A 25,588-nucleotide genomic window follows, 5' to 3' on the forward strand; every position below is an offset into this window, starting at 1 on the left:
GCAAGACCATACAGCGGTTTCACAGGACAGGTTCCACTCAGAACAGGCCTCACCCTTGTTGACCAAAGAAGTTGAGTGCACTTGCTCAGCATCATATCCAGAGGTTGTCTTTGGGAAATAGACGTATGAGTGCTGCCAGCATTGCTGAGCTGCAGAGGTTGAAGGGGTGGGGGGGTCAGCCTGTCAGTGCTCAGACCATACGCCGCACACTGCATCAAATAGGTCTGCATGGCTGTTGTCCCAGAAGGAAGCCTCTTCTAAAGATGATGCACAAGAAAGCCAGCAAACAGTTTGCAGAAGACAAGCAGACTAAGGACATGGATTACTGGAACCATGTCCTGTGGTCCGGTGAGACCAAGATAAACTTATTTGGTTCAGATGGTGTCAAGCGTGTGTGGCGGCAACCAGGTGAGGAGTACAAAGACAAGTGTGTCTTGCCTACAGTCAAGCATGGTGGTGGGAGTGTCATGGTCTGGGCCTGCATAAGTGCTGCAGGCACTGGGGAGCTACTGTTCATCGAGGGAACCATAAATGCCAACATGTACTGTGACATACTAAAGCAAAGCATGATTCCCTCCCTTCTGAGACTGGGCCGCAGGGCAGTATTCCAACATGATAACTACCCCAAACACACCTCCAAGACGACCACTGCCTTACTAAAGAAGCTGAGGGTAAAGGTGATAGACTGGCCAAGCATGTCTCCAGACCTAAACCCTATTGAGCATCTGTGGGACATCCTCAAACGGAAGGTGGGGGAGCGCAAAGTCTCTAACATCCACCAGCCCCGTGACTATGTCATGGAGGAGTGGAAGAGGACTCCAATGGCAACCTGTGAAGCTGTGGTGAACTCCATGACCAAGAGGGTTAAGGCAGTGCTAGAAAATAATGGTGGCCACATAAAATATTGACACTTTGGCCTCAATTTGGACATTTCCACCTAGGGGTGTACTCACTTTTGTTAGCAATAGTTTAGACATTAACGGTTGTGTGTTGAGTTATTTTTAGGGATAAAAAGTTACAGTCTGGTGAAAGTGCGCTAACAGCAACTGGGAAGTAAAATATGACTGGATGTTTATACTGGTGAGAGTGAAATATAAACATTTATTGTATTAAAAAAATTTTTTTAATAGTGCAAATCTATGACCGGTCATAAAAAAATCTTAAAAACTGTCCTAATAAAAATCCTTATGGACTATAAAATTCACAAAACCATATATAAATTTATAAAATTCAGCCGGATGGGGCAATGGTTTCTAAACCCAGTGTAAAACTTCTTGTAGCACAAAGTGAACACAAATGTTTAATGGTGCACCACTCCTGGATATATTAAATGAGACTTTTCACCATTCCATGAAATAAAAAAGATGATGTGCGTTATATATTGCACAGATATCCCAAAAGTCAAACTGTTGGTCAGAGGTGTCGATTGTATTATAGTTCGTTATACAATGCTGTCCCGTGTAATAACTTGGAGTCCTTCTGGTGTATCTCTCATATGTTTACAAAGGATAACCTGTTTACCAAACGTGATAGCATGTATTAATGGGCCGTGCGTGTCTGCCGTACTATCGGGCTGCTGTACCTCTAAGTGCCTACCTGTTCGTTTGTGCGTATACCTCGTCTACTCACCGGATGGCACAGGTGTCTTTGCAGCTCCACAGATAGCTGGTGACGTCACACGCACGTTCGTTTCCTTCGGAAAGTAGATCCGTCCGGATTAAGGAGCTTCAACTCTGTGCATAAGTCCATAGTCCATAAGTATTTTTATTAGGACAGTTAAGATTTTTTCATTTTTTATGACCGGTCAGATTTGCACTATTAAGAATTTGTGTTTAATACAATAAATGCTTATATTTGCAACCCATACTTTCCTATATATTTTTTATAAAATCTGTGATTAACTCTGACCAGTATAAACATCCAGTCATATTTTACTTCCCCGTTGCTGTTAGCGCACTTTCACCAGACTGTAACTTTTTATCTATTTGTTTGAGTATATCTGTTTTTGGGAGCAGATAGGTGTTTGTGCAAGGGGTTTCTTATTTGCGCACCAATAAGACATTAACACTTTATTAGAGTTATTTTGAGGGGACAACAAATTTACACTGTTATACATGCTGTACACTCACTACTTTACATTGTAGCAAAGTGTCATTTCTTCAGTGTTGTCACATGAAAAGATATAATAAAATATTTACAAAAATGTGAGGGGTGTACTCACTTTTGTGAGATTGTGTGTGTGTGTGTGTGTGTGTGTGTGTGTGTGTGTGTGTGTGTGTGTGTGTGTGTGTGTGTGTATGTATGTATGTATGTATATATACATACATACACACACACACACACACACAGATATATATATATATATATATATATATATATATATATATATACACACACACACACACACACAGTATATATATATATATATATATATATATATATATATATATATATATATATATACACACACACACACAGTATATATATATATATATATATATATATATATATATATATATATATATATATATACACACACATACATACATATACAGTAGATATAAAAAGTCAACACACCCCTGTTAAAATGGCCGGTTTCTGTGATGAAAAAAAAATGAGACAAAGATAAATCATTTCAGAACTTTTTCCACCTTTAATGTGACCTATAAACTAATACTTTGTTGAAGCAACTTTTGATTTTATTACAGCACTCAGTCTTTTTGGGTATGAGTCTATCAGCATGGCACATCTTGACTTGGCAAAAATTGCCCGCTCTTCTTTGCAAAAACACTCCAAATCTGTCAGATTGCGAGGGCATCTCCTGTGCACAGCCCTCTTCAGATCACCCCACAGATTTTCAATTGGATTCAGGTCTGGGCTCTGGCTGGGCCATTCCAAAACTTTAATCTCTTTCTGGTGAAGCCATTCCTTTGTTGATTTGCATGTTCCTCTCCATGTTCAGCTTTCTAGCAGAAGCCTGAAGGTTTTGTGCCAATATTGACTTGTATTTGGAACTGTTCATAATTCCCTCTACCATGACTAAGGCCCCAGTTCCAGCTGAAGAAAAACAGCCCCAAAGCATGATGCTGCCATCACCATGTTTCACTGTGGGTATGGTGATCCTTTGGTAATGTGCAGTGTTGTTTTTGCGCCAAACATATCTGTTGGAATTATTGCCAAAAAGTTCAACCTTGGTTTCATCAGACCATCACACCTTTTCTCACATGCTTTTGGCATACCTCCCAACATTTCAAAATTCAAAAGAGGGACACCCCCCCCCCCGGCAAAAACGTGGTGGGCGAGGCTTAAAAAATTATACGACCAAAGTAATATAAATAAAAAGTCATATATTTTAATACACTTAGGCAGCAAATTAAACACAAGTTCAAACCACTGGTATGGCTATGTGAGCTATGTATTTAATTAGCCTTTGCAAAGACATTGCTAAATATTTTTATCTTAATTGGACATTTAATAATAAATTCTTTAAAACTGCTCTCTGCATTCCCCATTAATATTCTAGATTTTGGCCTTTAAAGTCAGCAAAAATGCACAGTAGCACACTACATAGCATACACTTACACATGCAAATACACACACACTACATAGCATACACTTACACATGCAGAAACACACACACTACATAGCATACACTTACACATGCAGATACACACACACTACATAGCATACACTTACACATGCAGATACACACACACTACATAGCATACACTTACACATGCAGATACACACACACTACATAGCATACACTTATACAGGCAGATACACAGACACTATATAGTATACACTTATACATGCAGATACACACACACACATATTACATAGCATACACTTATACATGCAGATACACAGATACTACATAGTAATCACTTATACATGCAGACACACACTACATAGCATACACTTATACATGCAGATACACATACACACACTACATAGCTTACATTTATACATGCAGACACACACTACATAGCATAAACCTATACATATAGATACACACACACAGTTATGGATACAGATAGACACACACACTACATCATATATGGGTATCTGTAATTCATTGTATGGTGTCCTGGGGTTGGCAGGCACATTAGCTGGCAGTCTGCGGCTGCCACTGTTCGTTACCATGGTATTAGCACTGCTCATTGTATAAAACTGAAGGCATGCTAGTATTATCACCAGGAGTTTTTTTTTTTTATGCTTGGGGCAAATCGGGACAGATAGTTAGCAACCCGGGACAGGGGGACAGACCCCTAAAATCTGGACTGTACCGCGAAAATCGGGACAGTTGGGGGGTATGCTTTTGGGACACTTCAGATGTGTTTTTGCTAAATTTAGCTGGGCTTGGATGTTTTTCTTAGTAAGAAAAGGCTTCCGTCTTGCCGTCGACTCCGAAGCCCAAACATATGAAGAATACGGGAGATTGTTGTCACATGTACCCCACAGCCAGTACTTGCCAGATATTCCTGCAGCTCCTTTAATGTTGCTGTAGGTTTCTTGGTAGCCTCCAAGACCAGTTTTCTTCTCGTCTTTTCATCAATTTTGGAGGGACATCCAGTTCTTGGTAATGTTATTTTTGTGCCATATGTTCTCCATTTGATGATGATTGTCTTCACTGTGTTCCATGGTATATCTAATGCCTTGGAAATTCTTTTGTACCCTTCTCGTAACTGATACCTTTTAACAATGAGATCCCTCTGATGCTTTGGAAGCTCTCTGTGGACCATGGCTTTTGTGTAGGACGCAACTAAGAAAATGTCAGGAAAGACCTACTAGAACAGCTGAACTTTATTCGGGGTTAATCAGAGGCACTTTAAATTATGGCAGGTGTGTGATGACTCTTATTTAACAACTGTTTTGAATGTGATTGCTTAATTCTGAACACAGCTACATCCCCAGTTGTAAGAGGGTGTGCACACTTATGCAACCACATTATTTTAGTTTTTTTTTTTGTCTACTTCCCTCCACCTTAAAGATTTCAGTTTGTTTTTCAATTGAGTTGTGTAGTTTATAGGTCACATTAAAGGTGGAAAAAGTTCTGAAATGATTTATCTTTGTCTAAAAAATTTTAGATCACAGAAACATGACATTTTCACAGGGGTATGTAGACTTTTCATACTTTTCATATATACACACACACACATATATATATATATATATATATATATAAATACACATACATACACACACATATATATATATGTATATATATATATATATATATATATATATATATATATATATATATATATATATATATATATATATATATATATATATATATATATATACACACACACATACACACACACACACACAGGTAGCCCTCAGTTTACGCCGGGGTTAGGTTCCAGAAGGAATGGTTGTAAATTGAAATCGTAAATTGAAACCCAGTTTATAATGTAAGTCAATGGGAAGTGAGGGAGTTAGGTTTCAGGCCCTCTCAAAATTGGCATAAGTAACACCTAATACATTATTTTTAAAGCTTTGAAATGAAGACTTTAAATGCTACACAACATTATAAACCTAATAAAATAATCATACAACACAGACTATATAATTAAACTAAGTTCAATGAACAGTAACATTTGCTAAACAGCATTATAAACCTAAAAAAAAAAATCACACAATACAGACTTTACTTGCATTTTTCTGCAAACAGTTCTTTCTATGCATTCCAATCTGGACTGATTTATAGACGGAAAGATCTTGTTCCTTTGCAAGTTGCTTGATAGCTCAGGTCTGGTTAAACTGAATAATTTCAGCTTGCTTGGCTTGCATATCTTTGCTGCAACACAAGCGGACAGCTCCACCTACTGGCTATTTTAATCAATGCACTGCTTTTCAATGCTTTTCAATAGCAGTCACATGACTGAAAAAAAAGGTTGTTATTCTGAAACGGTGGAAATTGAACCGTTGTAAACCGAGGGCCACCTGTGTGTGTGTGTGTGTGTGTGTGTATATATATATATATATATACACCCACACACACACACACACAGTAATATATTATATATAAAAAAAATATTTAAAATACATAAATCACAGGACTTACGTCCTTATGCTCTGTTAAAGGACAGCTGAGTAAATCATAGTGTCTAAAAAAACACAATTTATGCTTACCTGATAAATTTATTTCTCTTGTGGTGTATCCAGTCCACGGATCATCCATTACTTGTGGGATATTCTCATTCCCAACAGGAAGTTGCAAGAGGACACCCACAGCAGAGCTGTAATATAGCTCCTCCCCTAACTGTCATAGCCAGTCATTCGACCGAAAACAAGCCGAGAAATGAGGAACCATAGGGTGTAGTGGTTACTGTAGTTTAAAAATTACCTGCCTTAAAATGACAGGGCGGGCCGTGGACTGGATACACCACAAGAGAAATAAATTTATCAGGTAAGCATAAATTGTGTTTTCTCTTGTAAGGTGAATCCAGTCCACGGATCATCCATTACTTGTGGGATACCAATACCAAAGCTAAAGTACACGGATGAAGGGAGGGACAAGGCAGGAACTTAAATGGAAGGAACCACTGCCTGTAAAGTATGAAGCGAAGACCAAGTCGCCGCCTTGCAAATCTGTTCAACAGAAGCCTCATTTTTAAAGACCCAAGTGGAAGCTACAGCTCTAGTGGAATGAGCTGTAATCCTTTCAGGAGGCTGCTGTCCAGCAGTCTCATAGGCTAAGCGGATTAAGCTTCTTAGCCAAAAAGAAAAAGAGGTTGCCAAAGCCTTTTGATCTCTCCTCTGTCCAGAGTAGACAACAAACAAAGCAGATGTTTGACGAAAATCTTTAGTAGCTTGTAAGTAAAACTTTAAAGCACAGACCACGTCCAGATTGTGTAACACAAGGATGGAACCACAATCTCTTGATTGATATTCTTGTTAGATACCACCTTAGGTAAGAACCCAGGTTTGGTACGCAGGACTACCTTATCCGTATCAAAAATCAGATAAGGAGAATCACATTGTAAGGCAGATAGCTCAGAGACTCTACGAGCCAAGGAAATAGCTACCAAAAAAAAAAAAAAGAACTTTCCAAGATAAAAGTTTGATATCTATGGAATAAAGAGGTTCAAACAGAACTCCTTGAAGAACCTTAAGAACCAAGTTTAAGCTCCATGGTGGAGCAACAGGTTTAAACACAGGCTTGATTCAAACTAAAGCCTGACAAAATGCCTGAACGTCTGGAACATCTGCCAGACGCTAGTGCAAAAGAATAGACAGAGCAAAAATCGGTCCCTTTAAGAAAGTAGCTGACAATCCTTTTTCCAAACCTTCTTGGAGAAAAGATAAAATCCTAGGAATCCTGACCTTACTCCATGAGTAACCCTTGGATTCACACCAATAAAGATATCTACGCCATACCTTATGGTAAATTTTCCTGGTGACAGGCTTTCGTGCCTGTATTAAGGTATCAATAACTGACTCGGAGAAGCCACGCTTTGATAAAATCAAGCATTCAATCTCCAGGCAGTCAGCCTCAGAGAAATTAGATTTGGATGGTTGAAAGGACCCTGAAGTAGAAGGTCCTGTCTCAGAGGCAGAGACCATGGTGGAAAGGATGACATGTCCACTAGATCTGCATACCAGGTCCTGCGTGGCCACGCAGGTGCTATCAGAATCACCGATGCTCTCTCCTGCTTGATCTTGGCAATCAGTTGAGGGAGCAGAGGAAACGGTGGAAACACAGAAGCCAGGTTGAAAGACCAGGGCGCTGCTAGAGTATCTATCAGTGTCGCCTTGGGATCCCTGGACCTGGATCCGTAACACGGAAGCTTGGCGTTCTGGCGAGACGCCATGAGATCCAGTTCTGGTTTGCCCCAACGGAGAATCAGTTGTGCAAATACCTCCGGATGGAGTTCCCACTCTCCCGAATGAAAAGTCTGACGACTTAAGAAAATCCGCCTCCCAGTGCTCTACACCTGGGATATGGATAGCTGATAGGTGGCAAGAGTGAATCTCTGCCCAGTGAATTATTTTTGAAACTTCTAACATCTCTAGGGAACTTCTTGTTCCAGCTCGATGGTTGATGTAAGCTACAGTCGTGATGTTGACCGACTGAAATCTGATGTACCTCAGAGTTGCTAACTGAGGCCAAACCTAAAGAGCCTTGAATATCGCTCTTAGTTCCAGAATATTCATTGGAAGGAGAGACTCCTCCTGAGTCCACGATCCCTGAGCCTTCAGGGACTTCCAGACTGCACCCCAACCTAGAAGGCTGGCATTTGTTGTTACAATAGTCCAATCTGGCCTGCGAAGGTCATACCTTTGGACAGATGGACCTGAGATAGCCACCAGGGAAGAGGATCCCTGGTCTCTTGGTCCAGATTCAGTTGAGGGGCCAAATCTGTGTAATCCACGCTCCACTGACTGAGCCTGCATAGTTGCAGCGGTCTGAGATGTAAGCGTGCAAACGGCACTATGTCCATTGCCGCTACCATTAAGCTGATTACTTCGATACACTGAGCCACCAAAGGGCGCGGAATGGAATGAAGAACCCGACAGGAATTTAGAAGCTTTGATAACCTGGACTCCGTCAAGGTAAATTTTCATTTCTACAGAATCTATCAGAGTCCCTAGAAAGGAAACTCTTGTGAGTGGGTATAGAGAACACTTTTCCTCGTTCACTTTCCACCCATGCGACCTCAGAAATGCCAGTACTACGTCCGTATGATACTTGGCAATTTGGAAGTTTGACGCCTGTATCAGGATGTCGTCTAAATAAGGGGCTACTGCTATGCCCCGCAGCCTTAGGACCGCCAAAAGCGACCCTAGAACCTTTGTAAAGATTCTTGGGGCTGTAGCTAATCCAAAGGGAAGAGCTACAACTGGTAATGCCTGTCTTGAAAGGCAAACCTGAGAAACCGATGATGATCTTTGTGTATCGGAATGTGAAGATAAGCATCCTTTAGATCCACTGTAGTCATATATTGACCCTCCTGGATCAGTGGTAGGATGGTACGAATAGTTTCCATCTTGAACGACGGAACTTTGAGGAATTTGTTTAAGATCTTTAGATCCAAAATCGGTCTGAAGGTTCCCTCTTTATTGGGAACCACAAACAGATTTGAGTAAAAACCCTGTTCCTGTTCCTTCTTTGGAACTGGATGGATCACTCCCATAACTAGGAGGTCTCGTACACAGTGTAAGAATGCCTCACTCTTTATCTGGTTTGCAGATAATTGTGAAAGGTGAAATCTCCCTTTTGGGGGGGAAGCTTTGAAGTCCAGAAGATATCCCTGGGATATAATTTCCAACGCCCAGGGATCCTGAACATCTCTTGCCCACGCCTGGGCGAAGAGTGAAAGTCTGCCCCCTACTAGATCCGTTACCGGATAGGGGGTCGTTCCTTCATGCTGTCTTAGAGGCAGCAGCAGGCTTTTTGACCCGCTTACCTTTTTTCCAGGTCTGGTTTGGTCTCCAGACAGTCTTGGATTGAGCAAAAGTTCCCTCTTGTTTATTATTAGAGGAAGTTGATGCCGCACCTATCTTGAAGTTTCGAAAGGCACAAAAATTAGACTGCTTGGCCCTAGATTTGGACCTGTCCTGAGGAAGGGCACAACCTTTTCCTCTCGTGATATCAGCAATAATCTCCTTCAAACCAGGCCCGAATAGGGTCTGCCCCTTGAAGGGAATGTTAAGTAGCTTAGATTTTAAAGTCACGTCAGCTGACCATGATTTAAGCCATAGCGCTCTGCGCGCCTGTATAGCAAAACCAGAATTCTTAGCCGTAAGTTTATTCAAATGAACAATGGCATCAGAAATAAAATAATTGGCTAGCTTAAGTGCTCTAAGTTTGCCAAGTATATCATCCAATGGAGTCTCTACCTGTAAAGCCTCTTCCAGAGACTCAAACCAGTACGCCGCAGCAGAAGTGACAGGGGCAATGCATGCAATGGGCTGTAGGATAAAACCTTGTTGAATAAATATTTTCTTAAGGTAACCTTCTAATTTTTTATCCATTGGCTCTAAAAAAGCACAACTGTCCTCAACAGGGATAGTAGTACGCTTTGCTAGAGTAGAAACTGCTCCCTCCACCTTAGGGACTGTCTGCCATAAGTCCCGTGTGGTGGCGTCTATTGGAAAACATTTTTCTAAAAATAGGAGGGGAAGAGAACGGCACACCTGGTCTATCCCATTCCTTATTAATAATTTCTGTAAACCTTTTAGGTATTGGAAAAACATCAGTACACACCAGCACTGCAAAGCATTTATCCAGTCTACAAAATTTCTCTGGCACTGCAATGGTATCACAGTCATACAGAGCAGCTAAAACCTCTCTAAGTAACACGCGGAGGTGTTCAATCTTAAATTTAAATGTAGAAATATTAGAATCAGGTATCTTTCCTGAGTCATTAACATCACCCACTGACTGAAACTCTCCTTCCTCAGCTTCTGCATATTGTGAGGCAGTATCAGACATGGTTCTTAAAGCGTCAGTATGCTCTGCATTTTGTCTCACCCCAGAGCTATCTCGCTAACCTCTAAGTTCAGGTAGTCTGGCTAATACCGCTGACAGTGTATTATCCATGACTGCCGCCATGTCTTGTAAAGTAAACGCTATGGGCGCCCTAGATGTACTTGGCGCCATTTGAGCGTGAGTCCCTTGGGCGGGAGTCAAAGGGTCTGACACGTGGGGAGAGTTAGTCGGCATAACTTTCCCCTCGTCAGATTCCTCTGGTGATAATTTTTTTAAAAACAGAATATGATCTTTATTGCATAAAATGAAATCAGTACATTTGGTACACATTCTAAGAGGGGGTTCCACCATGGCTTTTAAACATAATGAACAAGGAGTTTCTTCTATGTCAGACATGTTTATACAGACTAGCAATGAGACTAGCAATGAGACTAGCAAGCTTGGAAAACACTTTAAATCAAGTTAACAAGCAAATATAAAAAACGGTACTGTGCCTTTAAGAGAAACAAATTTTGTCAGAATTTGAAAAACAGTGAAAAAATGCAGTAAACCAAACGAAATTTTTACAGTGTATGTAATAGGCTAGCAGAGCATTGCATCCACTTGCAAATGGATGATTAACCCCTTAGTTCAAAAAACGAATCAAAAAAACGAAATAGACGTTTTTTTTTTTTGTTTGTTTTTTTTTGTTTTGTTTTTTTTAACAGTCACAACCAACTGCCACAGCAAGCTGTGGTCCTACCATCCCCAATAAACGACTTTGGAAAGCCTTTGAGCCATTTAGAGATGTCCTATAGCATACAGGGGACTCCTGAGGGAAGCTGGATGTCACAGTTTGTAATTTTAACTGCACCAACTGTAACTTTTATATTATAACAGTGGAAAGCCTCAGTAAAACTGTTTCTAGTCAAAATTTAAGCCAGCCATGTGGAAAAAAACTAGGCCCCAATAAAGTTTTATCACCAATGCATATATAAAAACGATTAAACATGCCAGCAAACGTTTATATTGCAATATCATAAGGGTATTACCCCTGGGAGTAAGCATGATACCAGTCGTTATTAAATCACTGTATTCAGGCTTAACTTACATTAATCCGGTATCAGCAGCATTTTCTAGTGTTTTCCATCTCTAGAAAAAATTATAACTGCACATACCTGATAGCAGAATAAACTGCACGCCATTCTCTCGCTGAAGTTACCTCATCTGTGTAATCCCCTCAGACATATGTGAGAATAGCAATGGATCTTAGTTACAACCTGCTAAGATCATATAAACCTCAGGCAGATTCTTCTTCTATTTACTGCCTGAGATAAAATAGCACAACTCCGGTACTATTTAAAAATAAACTTTTGATTGAAGAAAATAAACTAACTATATTTAACCACTCTCTCCTACAACATCCTAGCTTGTTGAGAGTTGCAAGAGAATGACTGGCTATGACAGTTAGGGGAGGAGCTATATTACAGCTCTGCTGTGGGTGTCCTCTTGCAACTTCCTGTTGGGAATGAGAATATCCCACAAGTAATGGATGATCCGTGGACTGGATACACCTTACAAGAGAAAATCTGGTTCTGTTTATAGAACAGTTACAGAACAAATAAGATGTAAATACTACTAATAGCTATGTTAAAAGCCCCATTCTGCTAATTATCTGCAAATCTGTTTAAATATAATATACATGAGCAACTATAATATGGTAAAAAGGAGCATATGATCCAGTCCCATATCAGACAAAAATCTCCTTGTAACAATGGTACCCCGGCACATGAAGACGTCTTAAACAATAAATGCAATCAATGAAAAGCAGAACTGGTCGATAAAAGCGGAGATTCTATGTCAGAACAATTAAGCTGACCACAAATAGGAAACATGCCATTAGTCATCTCATCAGTTTCAACATTAAATTTGCTGTTTGAAACCTCTCACGGACAACAACCAAAATTAACTGAGTGGAAATAGCATTAACACATTCAATTGTAGTATCCTAGTGTGAGCAAAATAGTACGTGGAATAGCGAAGTGAGATGTTAAGAGTGAGTGTGCAAATGTTAGAGTGGAAACCAAGAAAGTAAATATATATGATTATTACATACATATTATATATATATATATATATATATATATATATATATATATATATATATATATATATATATATATATATATCTATATACACACACATATCTATATACATCTTTAAAGATATCATAAAGGTCATCAGATATGACATGGCATGGCATGACATCACCTACATCAATATCATACATATGTGACATCATCAAAGACATAAGCAAGTGCCTAAGGTAGGACTATAAAAACAGTCCAGCCAACAAAATGTTATTTAAAAACAAAAAAGGAGGTTTCCAATATCTTCTAACTAATGTTTATGCTAATTATTTAGCTCTAAGCGTACAATTTCCCATTGCAAGAATATTGCTTGCATTAAACAAGCTGAACATTTTGGACGTTGTGCTCAGCCTTAACTGTCATAGAAGTATTTGAGCTGTCCTTAGATATTTAGGAACTGAAAAGACTAAGCCTAAACTTAAGAAGTAACAGTAACTGGTAAACTTTTGCAAACCCCCCTGTGCCTTGTTAGGGGTGAAGGCAAGTTAATTTCCTATGCTTCATGCTCTAATCTTAGCAGTCTACAGTCTGGTTTCTCAACAGTCGGGCCATAGCAAGGTACCAGGCCATGACAGTCCTGCTGGTGGGCCACGACAACACGAACAAGCTGCACACTTTTACAGGCCGCTCCACACATAAGGAATACCGGGCAGGCATGTCAGAGTGCTTTTACAGATGTGTATGTGTGCATGAAGCGGCAGTTCAGTGGGAGGACAGAGTGGGACAAGGAGCAGACAGGACTGGACCTGAACACCACAGGTAAGTGATACCAGCCCACAGACACCAATGAAAGTATATATTTTATTCTCCTACTGACAAAAATACACACACATATATATATATAACTTGTGGTAATTTGAGTTGAGAACCACTGGTCTAGAGTACTTGAAAATGTGGAGACATGGAGTAAAGCAAATGTTTCCGTTGAGCCTCTCTTTAGCAGTATAGACACAGATATGTAAAATGGGTTGTGTCAGTTATATGTACAAGGGAATGGACTACAAGATCATCAAGTCCAGTTATACCAAGTTTATTGATTTTATCAATGATTTAACAAGACTTCAATAAAATGTATGTGATTCGATTAGCCACATGTTCTTACATGAATATCTTCCTGTCTCAAACTACAGATAGTTTATCCTAAAGTAAACTGGATGGAAACCAGATGCTACCCCAAAACTTGCATACCTATGGTTGAGCAGTTTACTGGTACTCTGCCGTTCTGCTGCAAAGCAAAATTATAAATATATATTTATTAAAATGTATGCTGTGTTAGCTAACATTAATATGCTTGTATAATAGTGTTTTAAGTTATCCTACCTCTCTATTTTGTTCAATATAAGATTGTGGATATAAAAATAGGAGTCACAGACGGTTTTCTATATTAGATTTGAGGCATTAATACTTTTGCAGTATTATTCAATTTAATTTTGGAATTTGATTGTCTGCAAGTGTTACATGGTGATTCTCATGTTAATGCCTAAAAATACTGCCTAAACCTTAAAACATTGCAGTTAAGAACAAGTAAGAAATGAAGCTTTTGACATTTTTTTTTACCATGAGGGGACTAGTACATTTCTCTCTCAACGTCTATGTTTTGTGTTTTGTTTTTTACTTGACTGGTAAACTTTATTAAGATTTTTCAAGCCATGCCTAACTTTAAAGCTCAAAACGTGGTTTTTAAGGTTGTGGATTTTTCTCCAACCCTCTGATTCATAAGAAAGGTGGTTAAAGTGAATGTAAAGTTTCAAGTAGTGCCCGGTTTTTAAAAAACAGAATTTATGCTTACCTGATAAATTACTTTCTCCAACGGTGTGTCCGGTCCACGGCGTCATCCATAACTTGTGGGAATATTCTCTTCCCCAACAGGAAATGGCAAAGAGCACAGCAAAAGCTGTCCATATAGTCCCTCCTATGCTCCGCCCACCCCAGTCATTCGACCGACGGACAGGAGAAAAAACAGGAGAAACCATAAGGTGCCGTGGTGACTGTAGTTAAAGAAAGAAATTCATCAAACCTGATTAAAAAACCAGGGCGGGCCGTGGACCGGACACACCGTTGGAGAAAGTAATTTATCAGGTAAGCATAAATTCTGTTTTCTCCAACATTGGTGTGTCCGGTCCACGGCATCATCCATAACTTGTGGGAACCAATACCAAAGCTTTAGGACACGGATGAAGGGAGGGAGCCAATCAGGTTACCTAAACAGAAGGCACCACGGCTTGCAAAACCTTTCTCCCAAAAATAGCCTCCGAAGAAGCAAAAGTATCAAATTTGTAGAATTTGGCAAAAATGTGCAGGGAAGACCAAGTCGCTGCCTTACATATCTGATCAACAGAAGCCTCGTTCTTGAAGGCCCAAGTGGAAGCCACAGCCCTAGTAGAGTGAACTGTGATGCGTTCAGGAGGCTGCCGTCCGGCAGTCTCGTAAGCCAATCGGATGATGCTTTTCAGCCAAAAGGAAAGAGAGAGGTAGCAGTAGCTTTTTGACCTCTCCTCTTGCCAGAATAAACGACAAACAGAGAAGACGTTTGTCTGAAATCCTTTGTTGGTTCTAAATAGAACTTTAAAGCACGAACTACATCTAAATTGTGTAACAAACGTTCCTTCTCTGAAACTGGATTCGGACACAAAGAAGGCACAACTATTTCCTGGTTAATATTCTTGTTGGAAACAACCTTTGGAAGGAAACCAGGTTTAGTATGCAAAACAACCTTATCTGAATGGAACACCAGATAGGGCGGATTACACTGCAAAGCAGATAACTCAGAAACTCTTCTAGCAGAAGAAATAGCAACTAAAAACAGAACTTTCCAAGATAACATCTTGATATCTATGGAATGTAGAGGTTCAAACGGAACCCCTTGAAGAACTGAAAGAACTAAATTCAGACTCCAGGGAGGAGTCAAAGGTCAGTAAACAGGCTTGATCCTGACCAAAGCCTGAACAAAAGCTTGAACATCAGGCACAGCTGCCAGTCGTTTGTGTAACAAGACAGATAAAGCAGAAATCTGTCCCTTTAGAGAACTTGCTGATAATCCCTTATCCAAACCTTCTTGAAGAAAGGAAAGGATACTAGGAATTTTGATCTTACTCCACGAGAATCCCTTGGATTCACACCAACAGATATATCTTTTCCATAGTTTATGGTAAATTTTTCTAGTTACAGGTTTTCTGGCTTGTACCAGAGTATCTATTACAGAATCCGAAAACCCACGCTTAGATAAAATCAAGCGTTCAATTTCCAAGCCGTCAGCTGGAGGGAAACTAGATTTGGATGTTCGAATGGACCTTGTACTAGAAGATCCTGTCTCAAAGGTAGCTTCCATGGTGGAGCCGATGACATATTCACCAGGTCTGCATACCAAGTCCTGCGTGGCCACGCAGGAGCTATCAAGATCACCGAGGCCCTCTCCTGCTTGATCCTGGCTACCAGCCTGAATCTGAAATTTCCCCATCTGACAAAACCTCCCTCATGGCCACTTCAGATTGGTGTGAGGGTATGACAGAGCAATTATCATCAGCGCCCTCCTGCTCTACAGTGTTTAAAACAGAGCAATCGCGCTTTCTCTGAAATGCAGGCATTTTGGATAAAATATTTGCTATGGAGTTATCCATTACTGCCGTCAATTGTTGCATAGTAACAAGCATTGGCGCGCTAGAAGTACTAGGGGTCTCCTGCGTGGGCAAAACTGGTGTAGACACAGAAGGAGATGATGTAGAACTATGTCTACTCCCTTCATCTGATGAATCATCTTGAGCAACTTTACTATCTGTGGCAGTACTGACCTTACTTTGTTTGGACGCTATGGCACAATTATCACACAATTTTGAAGGGGGAGACACATTGGCTTCCATACATACAGAACATAGTTTATCTGAAGGTACAGACATGTTAAACAGGCTTAAACTTGTCAATAAAGTACAAAAACCGTTTTAAAACAAAACCGTTACTGTCTCTTTAAATTTTAAACAGGGCACACTTTATTACTGAATATGTGAAAAACTATGAAGGAATTGTTCAAATTTAACCAAATTTTCACCACAGTGTCTTAAAGCATTCAAAGCATTGCACCCCAAATTTCAGATCTTTAACCCTTAAAATGAGGAAACCGGAGCCGGTTACAGTTTTAACCCCTCTACAGTCCCAGCTACAGCCTTTGCTGCGACTTTACCAAACCCAGGGGGGTATACGATACCAAATGAAGCCTTCTAGGAACCTTTTCAATTACTTTCAGACCCACACACATGCAGCTGCATGTCCTGCTCTCAAAAGTAACTGCGCAGTAATGGCGCGAAAATTAGGCTCTGCCTACTACAGAGAAGGCCCTTCCTGACTGGGAAGGTGTCTAAACCAGTGCCCGACGTAAAAAAACGTTCACTGAAGTTTATAAAGTGTGAATTTCAACATCAAGCTGTATAAAATGCCCAAATAAAGCAATCGATCTAGCCCATAAAAGTGTCTACCAGTTTTGTAGCCCATATTAAGCCCTTTATTCTGTTTGAGACTAAGAAAATGGCTTACCGGTCCCCATGAGGGGAAATGACAGCCTTCCAGCATTACACAGTCTTGTTAGAAATATGGCTAGTCATACCTTAAGCAGAAAAGTCTGCCAACTGTTTCCCCCAACTGAAGTTATCTCATCTCAACAGTCCTATGTGGAAACAGCAAACGATTTTAGTTACTGCTGCTAAAATCATATTCCTCTCACAAACAGAACTCTTCATCTTTTTCTGTTTCAGAGTAAATAGTACATACCAGCACTATTTTAAAATAACAAACTCTTGATAGTAGAATAAAAAACTACAACTAAACACCACATACTCTTCACCATCTCCGTGGAGATGCTGCTTGTTCAGCGGCAAAGAGAATGACTGGGGTGGGCGGAGCCTAGGAGGGGCTATATGGACAGCTTTTGCTGTGCTCTTTGCCATTTCCTGTTGGGGAAGAGAATATTCCCACAAGTTATGGATGACGCCGTGGACCGGACACACCAATGTTGGAGAAATACTATTAAAAACAGGGGCACTTTCATTAATGAAACTTTACATTGTACCATATTTGTAGAAATACTTACCTCTTCGTCTTGAAAGCCGCTCCAGCGCTTCGCCAGCCCATCCCAAGCCTCTTCCTACCTCAGAAATGACTATTCCGACCTTTCTCCAATCACAGCATTGCTTTAGGTAATGCTTCCCCTGGGGGGAAAGCCGTGATTGGAGGATGCCGGAATCGTCATTGCCGACGTAGGAAGAGGCTTGCGAAGCGCTGGAGCAGCTTTTAAGACTAAGAGGTAAGTATTTCTACAATTATGGTGCAATGTAAAGTTTCATCAATGAAAGTGCCCCTGTTTTTAATAGTATTTTTAAAAAACGGGCACTACTTGATGAAACTTTACATTCACTTTAAGTATAGACAAAGGAAGAGGCTCCAAGCCAAATACATTTGAAACTTTAAAAAAAAAAAATTAAAAAAATTAGCAAAACGTTTTTTACTCTGAACTAAAAAGAGCCAAAAACCAAGAGGAACGCCAAACAATGATTCCAGGTTTCGTAAACACAAAATATAAAATTGGCTGTATCTATGATTAGAATACGCTATTACTAACTACATTTATTTAAATACCACATTTTAGACATGATTATCAGATAATTCAATGTGAAAAGATTCTTTAAACTCTGTATGCAGCCAAATATGTTTCCTATAGATCTCTAACTATCTCTACAAAAAGAAAGTGGATTCCGCACTTCAGAGTACAATGTCCAGCTTTAGGTCATTAATAAACCCATATTAACTCTATTAAACACAGATGGCACTGACAAGTAAACTATCAGACAAATAGCTTCCAATGGAAGATTTTATTAGGAAGTTGGGATTTCTGCCAACTTCCAAACTTAATCTCTTGAACAAAACGAAAATGTAAAACAGCCTAAGGCAAGTTCAGCTCTATGAATGAAAACAGTTTAACTCAATAGTTTCTGAGCTTGCATAATATCAAAAGAAACAGTCTGCAATAATTCTCACATCCTGCACAGATTCTCTACCCTCGCCTAGAATTCCAAATGTCACAATTCCACTATAACACTACAGAATTTAAAGCTTGATTCCCTACAATACTGATGTAATGTGCACAATATCAAATAGCAGCACTAATTAATAATTCAAGAACAATGGAGAAAATATGTCTATTAAAAATCATGCATGTAACAAAGCAGAGCTCAACAAACCCCTGAGCCAGGGAGCCACTGGCTCCTAGAATTGTACCCCTGGCTCCTAATATTTTGGGTTATTCTCCATATATACCACTGTCTGGCTCCTAAATACTCTTAAGAAAATAGGGGGAAAGGCGGCAATACTATATGTGGCCTAGGGGGCAAACAAAGCATGCAATATTAGCCAAAGGATAAATGGTCAGAAACATTCAGAAACATTCCAAGTATTACAAGGTATTGCAAATGGTGAAGAGCGGACTTACTGCGGGATCACAGCTGCAGATTTCCGGGTAAACGATGGTAGGTAGCGGCCGTTATGCTCACTAAGCTAATCCTCCACGTCTGGAGACTGTCCATTTGTTCCCATGCAGCTTAGCCCAACAGAATCCTGTGTCTCTATACGCCGTACCACTGATTGACACCGCTAACAGGTGTAAATGGCAAACAAGCCAATCGCCCCAGACTCTGTTCCATGATGAGAGGTCAAGCGGCCGATCCCAGGGTGGCATTCTCCTCCAATGAGAAGCATCAATTGTCAGAAGCTGTATCCAACAGCTGTAATCCGGGAAAATCAGTTAACTGCCTAACAGGCATAAAGGATCCAAAGCGAAGAAGGCGACAGAAATAAAAATTATAAAAAGTTCATACTTTATTCAAACAAGTTAAAAAACGGAGGCAATCTTCAATGCTGGAAAGGTCAGGACAACAGTCCCACAACAAAGCCTCAGTTTTTTAACTTGTTTGAATAAAGTATGAACTTTTAAATTATACATATCAGTTTCTGCCGCCTTCTTCGCTTTGGATCCTAAATATTCTTAGCAGCTCCCAAATTTGAAACATATATGTTGACCACTGACTTAAAGGGACACTGAACCCAATTTTTTTTGTTATTCAGATAGAGCATGCAATTTTAAGCAACTTTCAAATTTACTCCTATTACCAAATTTTCTTCATTCTCTTGGTATCTTTATTTGAAAAGCAAGAATGTAAGTTTAGATGCCGGCCCATTTTTGGTGCACAACCTGGGTTGTTCTTGCTGATTGGTGGATAAATTCACCCACCAATAAACAAGTGCTGTCCAGGGTCTGAACCAAAAATTGTCTGGCTCCTTAACTTAGATGCCTTCTTTTTCAAATAAAGATAGCAAGAGAACGAAGAAAAATTGATAATAGGAGTAAATTATAAAGTAACTTAAAATGGTATGCTCTATCTGAATCATGGAAGAAAAAATTTGGGTTCAGTGTTCCTTTAAAATTATATAAAAGTGTGTTAGAGCATTTTATTATTGCACTGTTGCTTGTATACAACTGTGTTTAATAACTACAAAGTTATTGATTAAATTCAGCTCCAGAGCAGCAATGCACTACTGTGAGCTAGCTAAACACAGCTGGGGAGCCAATAAAGGACATGTACATATTATTTTCAACTAAAGATACCATGAGCAAAAAAGGAAATTTGAAAATAGAAGGGACTTTAACAGGGTGTTAAAACTGCATTCTCTATCTGAATCATGCACTTTGACTTTCCTATACCGTTAAGTGTTTAAGGTGGTACATACATGGATCAGTTGTAGAGCATACAAGTTAAAAAGAAAGTCCTTTGAAAATAAAACTCCTCATAAGTCAAAATGTATTATAAGTAGATATTGTAAACTGAGTGATTAAAACATGCAAGCAATTCTTGTTACCACAACACTTTTTCAAATAAAGAAAATATTTGTTTCAGTATCTTACTCAAAAATATTGTGAATATGTGGATGATTTTTATGACCATATAGTTCCCAATTTATTGAGCATCAGTACTCATCAACTGTTAGAGGAAACAGTGGTTCAACAGAAGTAGGAAGCAAAAGTCTTTAGCAACTTAAAGGATATGAAACCCCAAAGTTTTCTATTGTAGTTCAGATAAAACATATTTTAAACAAGTTTACAATTTACTTATATTACCAAATTTGCTTTGTCCTCTTGATATCCTTTGTTGCAGGAGCAGCACTGCACTACTTGAAGCTTGCTGAACACAACATTACACACGATTTGGTGTTCCTACAGTACAGACCTGCACAAATTAGCCAGTACTCCTCTTCCGCTAAAAAGCTGAATTAGTTACAGTAATGTTCCCGATCTAGTCATGCTACTCGCTGAAGTGTTCAAAAATAAATGGCAGAACTTCACAAGTCTAAAATCCACAGTTTACTCTAAAAAAATGAATGCACACAGCCCATCCCAAAACCGCTAATCAATATGGCTGTCTTCTTGCCTAATGAAAGTCACCTTGTCCCAAAAGTTGTTCTGGGTGGATTTTTCTTTTGGAACCCTAATCCTACAAAATTAAACATTAGGTTTTCTCAGAACACTGTTCGTGAAACTCTAACAAAGTAATAAAGACTGAGAAAAAAAAAGGTATTGTTGAACAAAAAGTCTTATATCCATGCAACCTAACCCGAAGCTCGTTAAACAGCAGTAAATAAAAAAAATAGGCATTACTATTGATCTGTTATTGTGCACACTTTATGTCACAGGCTGTGAGAATACCTGAGCTCCAAGATGGCAGCCCCCAGTACAAAGAGGCCAAGCTTCAGTATCTAGCACCTTTAAGCTATTAAAACAGGAGAACGGATTTGAAAGAGCTGCAGGAACAGTATGAAATATAATAACATAGTGAGTAGTAACCATTATAGGGTAGTTGTACACTAATACTATAAAAACATAATTTATGCTTACCATGTAAATTCCTTTCCTTCCGGATGGGGAGAGTCCACAGCTTCATTCCTTACTGTTGGTTAATACAACACCTGGCCACCAGGAGTAGGCAAAAACACCCCAGCCAAAGGCTTAAACATCCCTCCCACTTCCTCATTACCCCAGTCATTCTTCTGATGTTGCAATCTGACACAACCTTAGGAAGAAAACCCAATTTAGTATGCAAAACTGCCTTATCTGCATGAAAAATCAGATAAGGGGGCTCACATTGCAAAGCAGAAAACAAAACTCAGAAAAACTGTGCGCAGAGGCAATAGCCAATAAAAACATAATTTATGTAAGAACTTACCTGATAAATTCATTTCTTTCATATTAGCAAGAGTCCATGAGCTAGTGACGTATGGGATATACATTCCTACCAGGAGGGGCAAAGTTTCCCAAACCTCAAAATGCCTATAAATGCACCCCTCACCACACCCACAAATCAGTTTAACGCATAGCCAAGAAGTGGGGTGATAAGAAAAAAGTGCGAAAGCATAAAAAATAAGGAATTGGAATAATTGTGCTTTATACAAAAATCATAACCACCACAAAAAAGGGTGGGCCTCATGGACTCTTGCTAATATGAAAGAAATGAATTTATCAGGTAAGTTCTTACATAAATTATGTTTTCTTTCATTTAATTAGCAAGAGTCCATGAGCTAGTGACGTATGGGATAATGACTACCCAAGATGTGGATCTTTCCACGCAAGAGTCACTAGAGAGGGAGGGATAAAATAAAGACAGCCAATTCCGCTGAAAAATAATCCACACCCAAAATAAAGTTTAAATTATAAGCAGAAGATTCAAACTGAAACAGCTGCCTGAAGTACTTTTCTACCAAAAACAGCTTCAGAAGAAGAAAACACATCAAAATGGTAGAATTTAGTAAAAGTATGCAAAGAAGACCAAGTTGCTGCTTTGCAAATCTGATCAACCGAAACTTCATTCCTCAACGCCCAGGAAGTAGAAACTGACCTAGTAGAATGAGCTGTAATCCTTTGAGGCGGAGTTTTACCCGACTCGACATAAGCATGATGAATTAAAGATTTCAACCAAGATGCCAAAGAAATGGCAGAGGCCTTCTGACCTTTCCTAGAACCGGAAAAGATAACAAATAGACTAGAAGTCTTTCGGAAATTCTTAGTAGCTTCAACATAATATTTCAAAGCTCTAACAACATCCAAAGAATGCAATGATCTCTCCTTAGAATTCTTAGGATTAGGACACAATGAAGGAACCACAATTTCTCTACTAATGTTGTTAGAATTCACAACCTTAGGTAAAAATTTAAAAGAAGTTCGCAACACCGCCTTATCCTGATGAAAAATCAGAAAAGGAGACTCACAAGAAAGAGCAGATAATTCAGAAACTCGTCTGGCAGAAGAGATAGCCAAAAGGAACAAAACTTTCCAAGAAAGTAATTTGATGTCCAACGAATGCATAGGTTCAAACGGAGGAGCTTGAAGAGCCCCCAGAACCAAATTCAAACTCCAAGGAGGAGAAATTGACTTAATGACAGGTTTTATACGAACCAAAGCTTGTACAAAACAATGAATATCAGGAAGATTAGCAATCTTTCTGTGAAAAAGAGCAGAGATTTGTCCTTTCAAGGAACTTGCAGACAAACCTTTATCCAAACCATCCTGAAGAAACTGTAAAATTCTCGGAATTCTAAAAGAATGCCAGGAAAAATGATGAGAAAGACACCAAGAAATATAAGTCTTCCAGACTCTATAATATATCTCCCTAGATACGGATTTACGAGCCTGTAACATAGTATTAATCACAGAGTCAGAGAAACCTCTTTGACTAAGAATCAAGCGTTCAATCTCCATACCTTTAAATTTAAGGAATTGAGATCCTGATGGAAAAAAGGACCTTGTGACAGAAGGTCTGGTCTTAACGGAAGAGTCCACGGTTGGCAAGAGGCCATCCGGACAAGATCCGCATACCAAAACCTGTGAGGCCATGCTGGAGCCACCAGCAGAACAAACGAGCATTCCTTCAGAATCTTGGAGATTACTCTTGGAAGAAGAACTAGAGGCGGAAAGATATAGGCAGGATGATATTTCCAAGGAAGTGACAACGCATCAACTGCTTCCGCTTGAGGATCCCTGGATCTGGACAGATACCTGGGAAGTTTCTTGTTTAGATGAGAAGCCATCAGATCTATTTCTGGAAGACCCCACATTTGAACAATCTGAAGAAATACCTCCGGGTGAAGAGACCATTCGCCCGGATGTAATGTTTGGCGGCTGAGATAATCCGCTTCCCAATTGTCTATACCTGGGATATGAACCGCAGAAACTAGACAGGAGCTGGATTCCGCCCATACCAGAATTCAAGATACTTCTTTCATAGCCAGAGGACTGTGAGTCCCTCCTTGATGATTGATGTATGCCACAGTTGTGACATTGTCTGTCTGAAAACAAATGAACGATTCTCTCTTTAGAAGAGGCCAAGACTGAAGAGCTCTGAAAATTGCACGGAGTTCCAAAATATTGATCGGTAATCTCACCTCCTGAGATTCCCAAACCCCTTGTGCTGTCAGAGACCCCCAAACAGCTCCCCAACCTGTCAGACTTGCATCTGTTGAAATTACAGTCCAGGTCGGAAGAACAAAAGAAGCCCCATGAACTAAACGATGGTGATCTGTCCACCACATCAGAGAGTGTCGTACAATCGGTGTTAAAGATATTAATTGAGATATCTTTGTGTAATCCCTGCACCACTGGTTCAGCATACAGAGCTGAAGAGGTCGCATGTGAAAACGAGCAAAGGGGATCGCGTCCGATGCTGCAGTCATAAGACCTAGAATTTCCATGCATATTTCCATGTGACTGAAGGTTTCGACAAGCTGATATCAACTTTAGACGTCTCTTGTCTGTCAAAGATAGAGTCATGGACACTGAATCTATCTGGAAACCTAAAAAGGTTACCCTTGTCTGAGGAATCAATTAACTTTTTGGTAAATTGATCCTCCAACCATGATCTTGAAGAAACAACACAAGTCGATTCGTATGAGATTCTGCTAAATGTGAAGACTGAGCAAGTACCAAGATATTGTCCAAATAAGGAAATACCACAATACCCTGTTCTCTGATTACAGACAGAAGGGCACCGAGAACCTTTGTAAAAATTCTTGGAGCTGTAGCTAGGCCAAACGGTAGAGCCACAAACTGGTAATGCTTGTCTAGGAAAGAGAATCTCAGAAACTGATAGTGATCTGGATGAATCGGAATATGCAGATATGCATCCTGTAAATCTATTGTGGACATATAATGCTCTTGCTGACCAAAAGGCAGGATAGTCCTTACAGTTACCATTTTGAATGTTGGTATCCTTACATAATGATTCAATATTTTTAGATCCAGAACTGGTCTGAAGGAATTCTCCTTCTTTGGTACAATGAAGAGATTTGAATAAAACCCCAGCCCCTGTTCCAGAACTGGAACTGGCATAATTACTCCAGCCAACTCTAGATCTGAAACACATTTCAGAAATGCTTGAGCCTTCGCTAGGTTTACTGGGACACGGGAAAGAAAAAATCTCTTTGCAGGAGGCCTTATCTTGAAGCCAATTCTGTACCCTTCTGAAACAATGTTCTGAATCCAGAGATTGTGAACGGAATTGAACCAAATTTCTTTGAAAAAACGTAATCTGCCCCCTACCAGCTGAGCTGGAATGAGGGCCGCACCTTCATGTAGACTTGGGAGCTGGCTTTGGTTTTCTAAAAGGCTTGGATTTATTCCAGACTGGAGATGGTTTCCAAACTGATACCGCTCCTGAGGATGAAGGATCAGGCTTTTGTTCCTTGTTGTGACGAAAGGAACGAAAACGATTATTAGACCTAAATTTACCTTTAGATTTTTTATCCTGTGGTAAAAAAGTTCCTTTCCCTCCAGTAACAGTTGCGATAATAGAATCCAACTGAGAACCAAATAATTTATTACCCTGGAAAGAAAGGGAAAGCAGAGTAGACTTAGAAGACATATCAGCATTCCAAGTTTTAAGCCATAAAGCTCTTCTAGCTAAAATAGCTAGAGACATATACCTGACATCAA

The 25,588-nt window shown here is 39.6% G+C and overlaps 1 protein-coding gene across 1 annotated transcript in view; it reads right to left on the reverse strand.

Annotated features, from left to right (window-relative positions):
- Nucleotides 1-25,588, reverse strand: part of PHLPP1 (PH domain and leucine rich repeat protein phosphatase 1) — a 533,157-nt gene that overhangs the window by 260,917 nt on the left and 246,652 nt on the right. Inside the window, exons 5-6 of the mRNA XM_053714638.1 lie at nucleotides 23,955-23,968; nucleotides 23,347-23,422 (exon numbers count right to left, since the gene is read on the reverse strand). Coding sequence (XP_053570613.1) covers nucleotides 23,347-23,422; nucleotides 23,955-23,968 — 90 coding nt within the window. The remainder of the gene's footprint in view (nucleotides 1-23,346; nucleotides 23,423-23,954; nucleotides 23,969-25,588) is intronic.

This window comes from Bombina bombina, chromosome 5 (assembly GCF_027579735.1).
Source record: "Bombina bombina isolate aBomBom1 chromosome 5, aBomBom1.pri, whole genome shotgun sequence".
In the NCBI taxonomy this organism is placed as follows: Eukaryota; Metazoa; Chordata; class Amphibia; order Anura; family Bombinatoridae; genus Bombina; species Bombina bombina.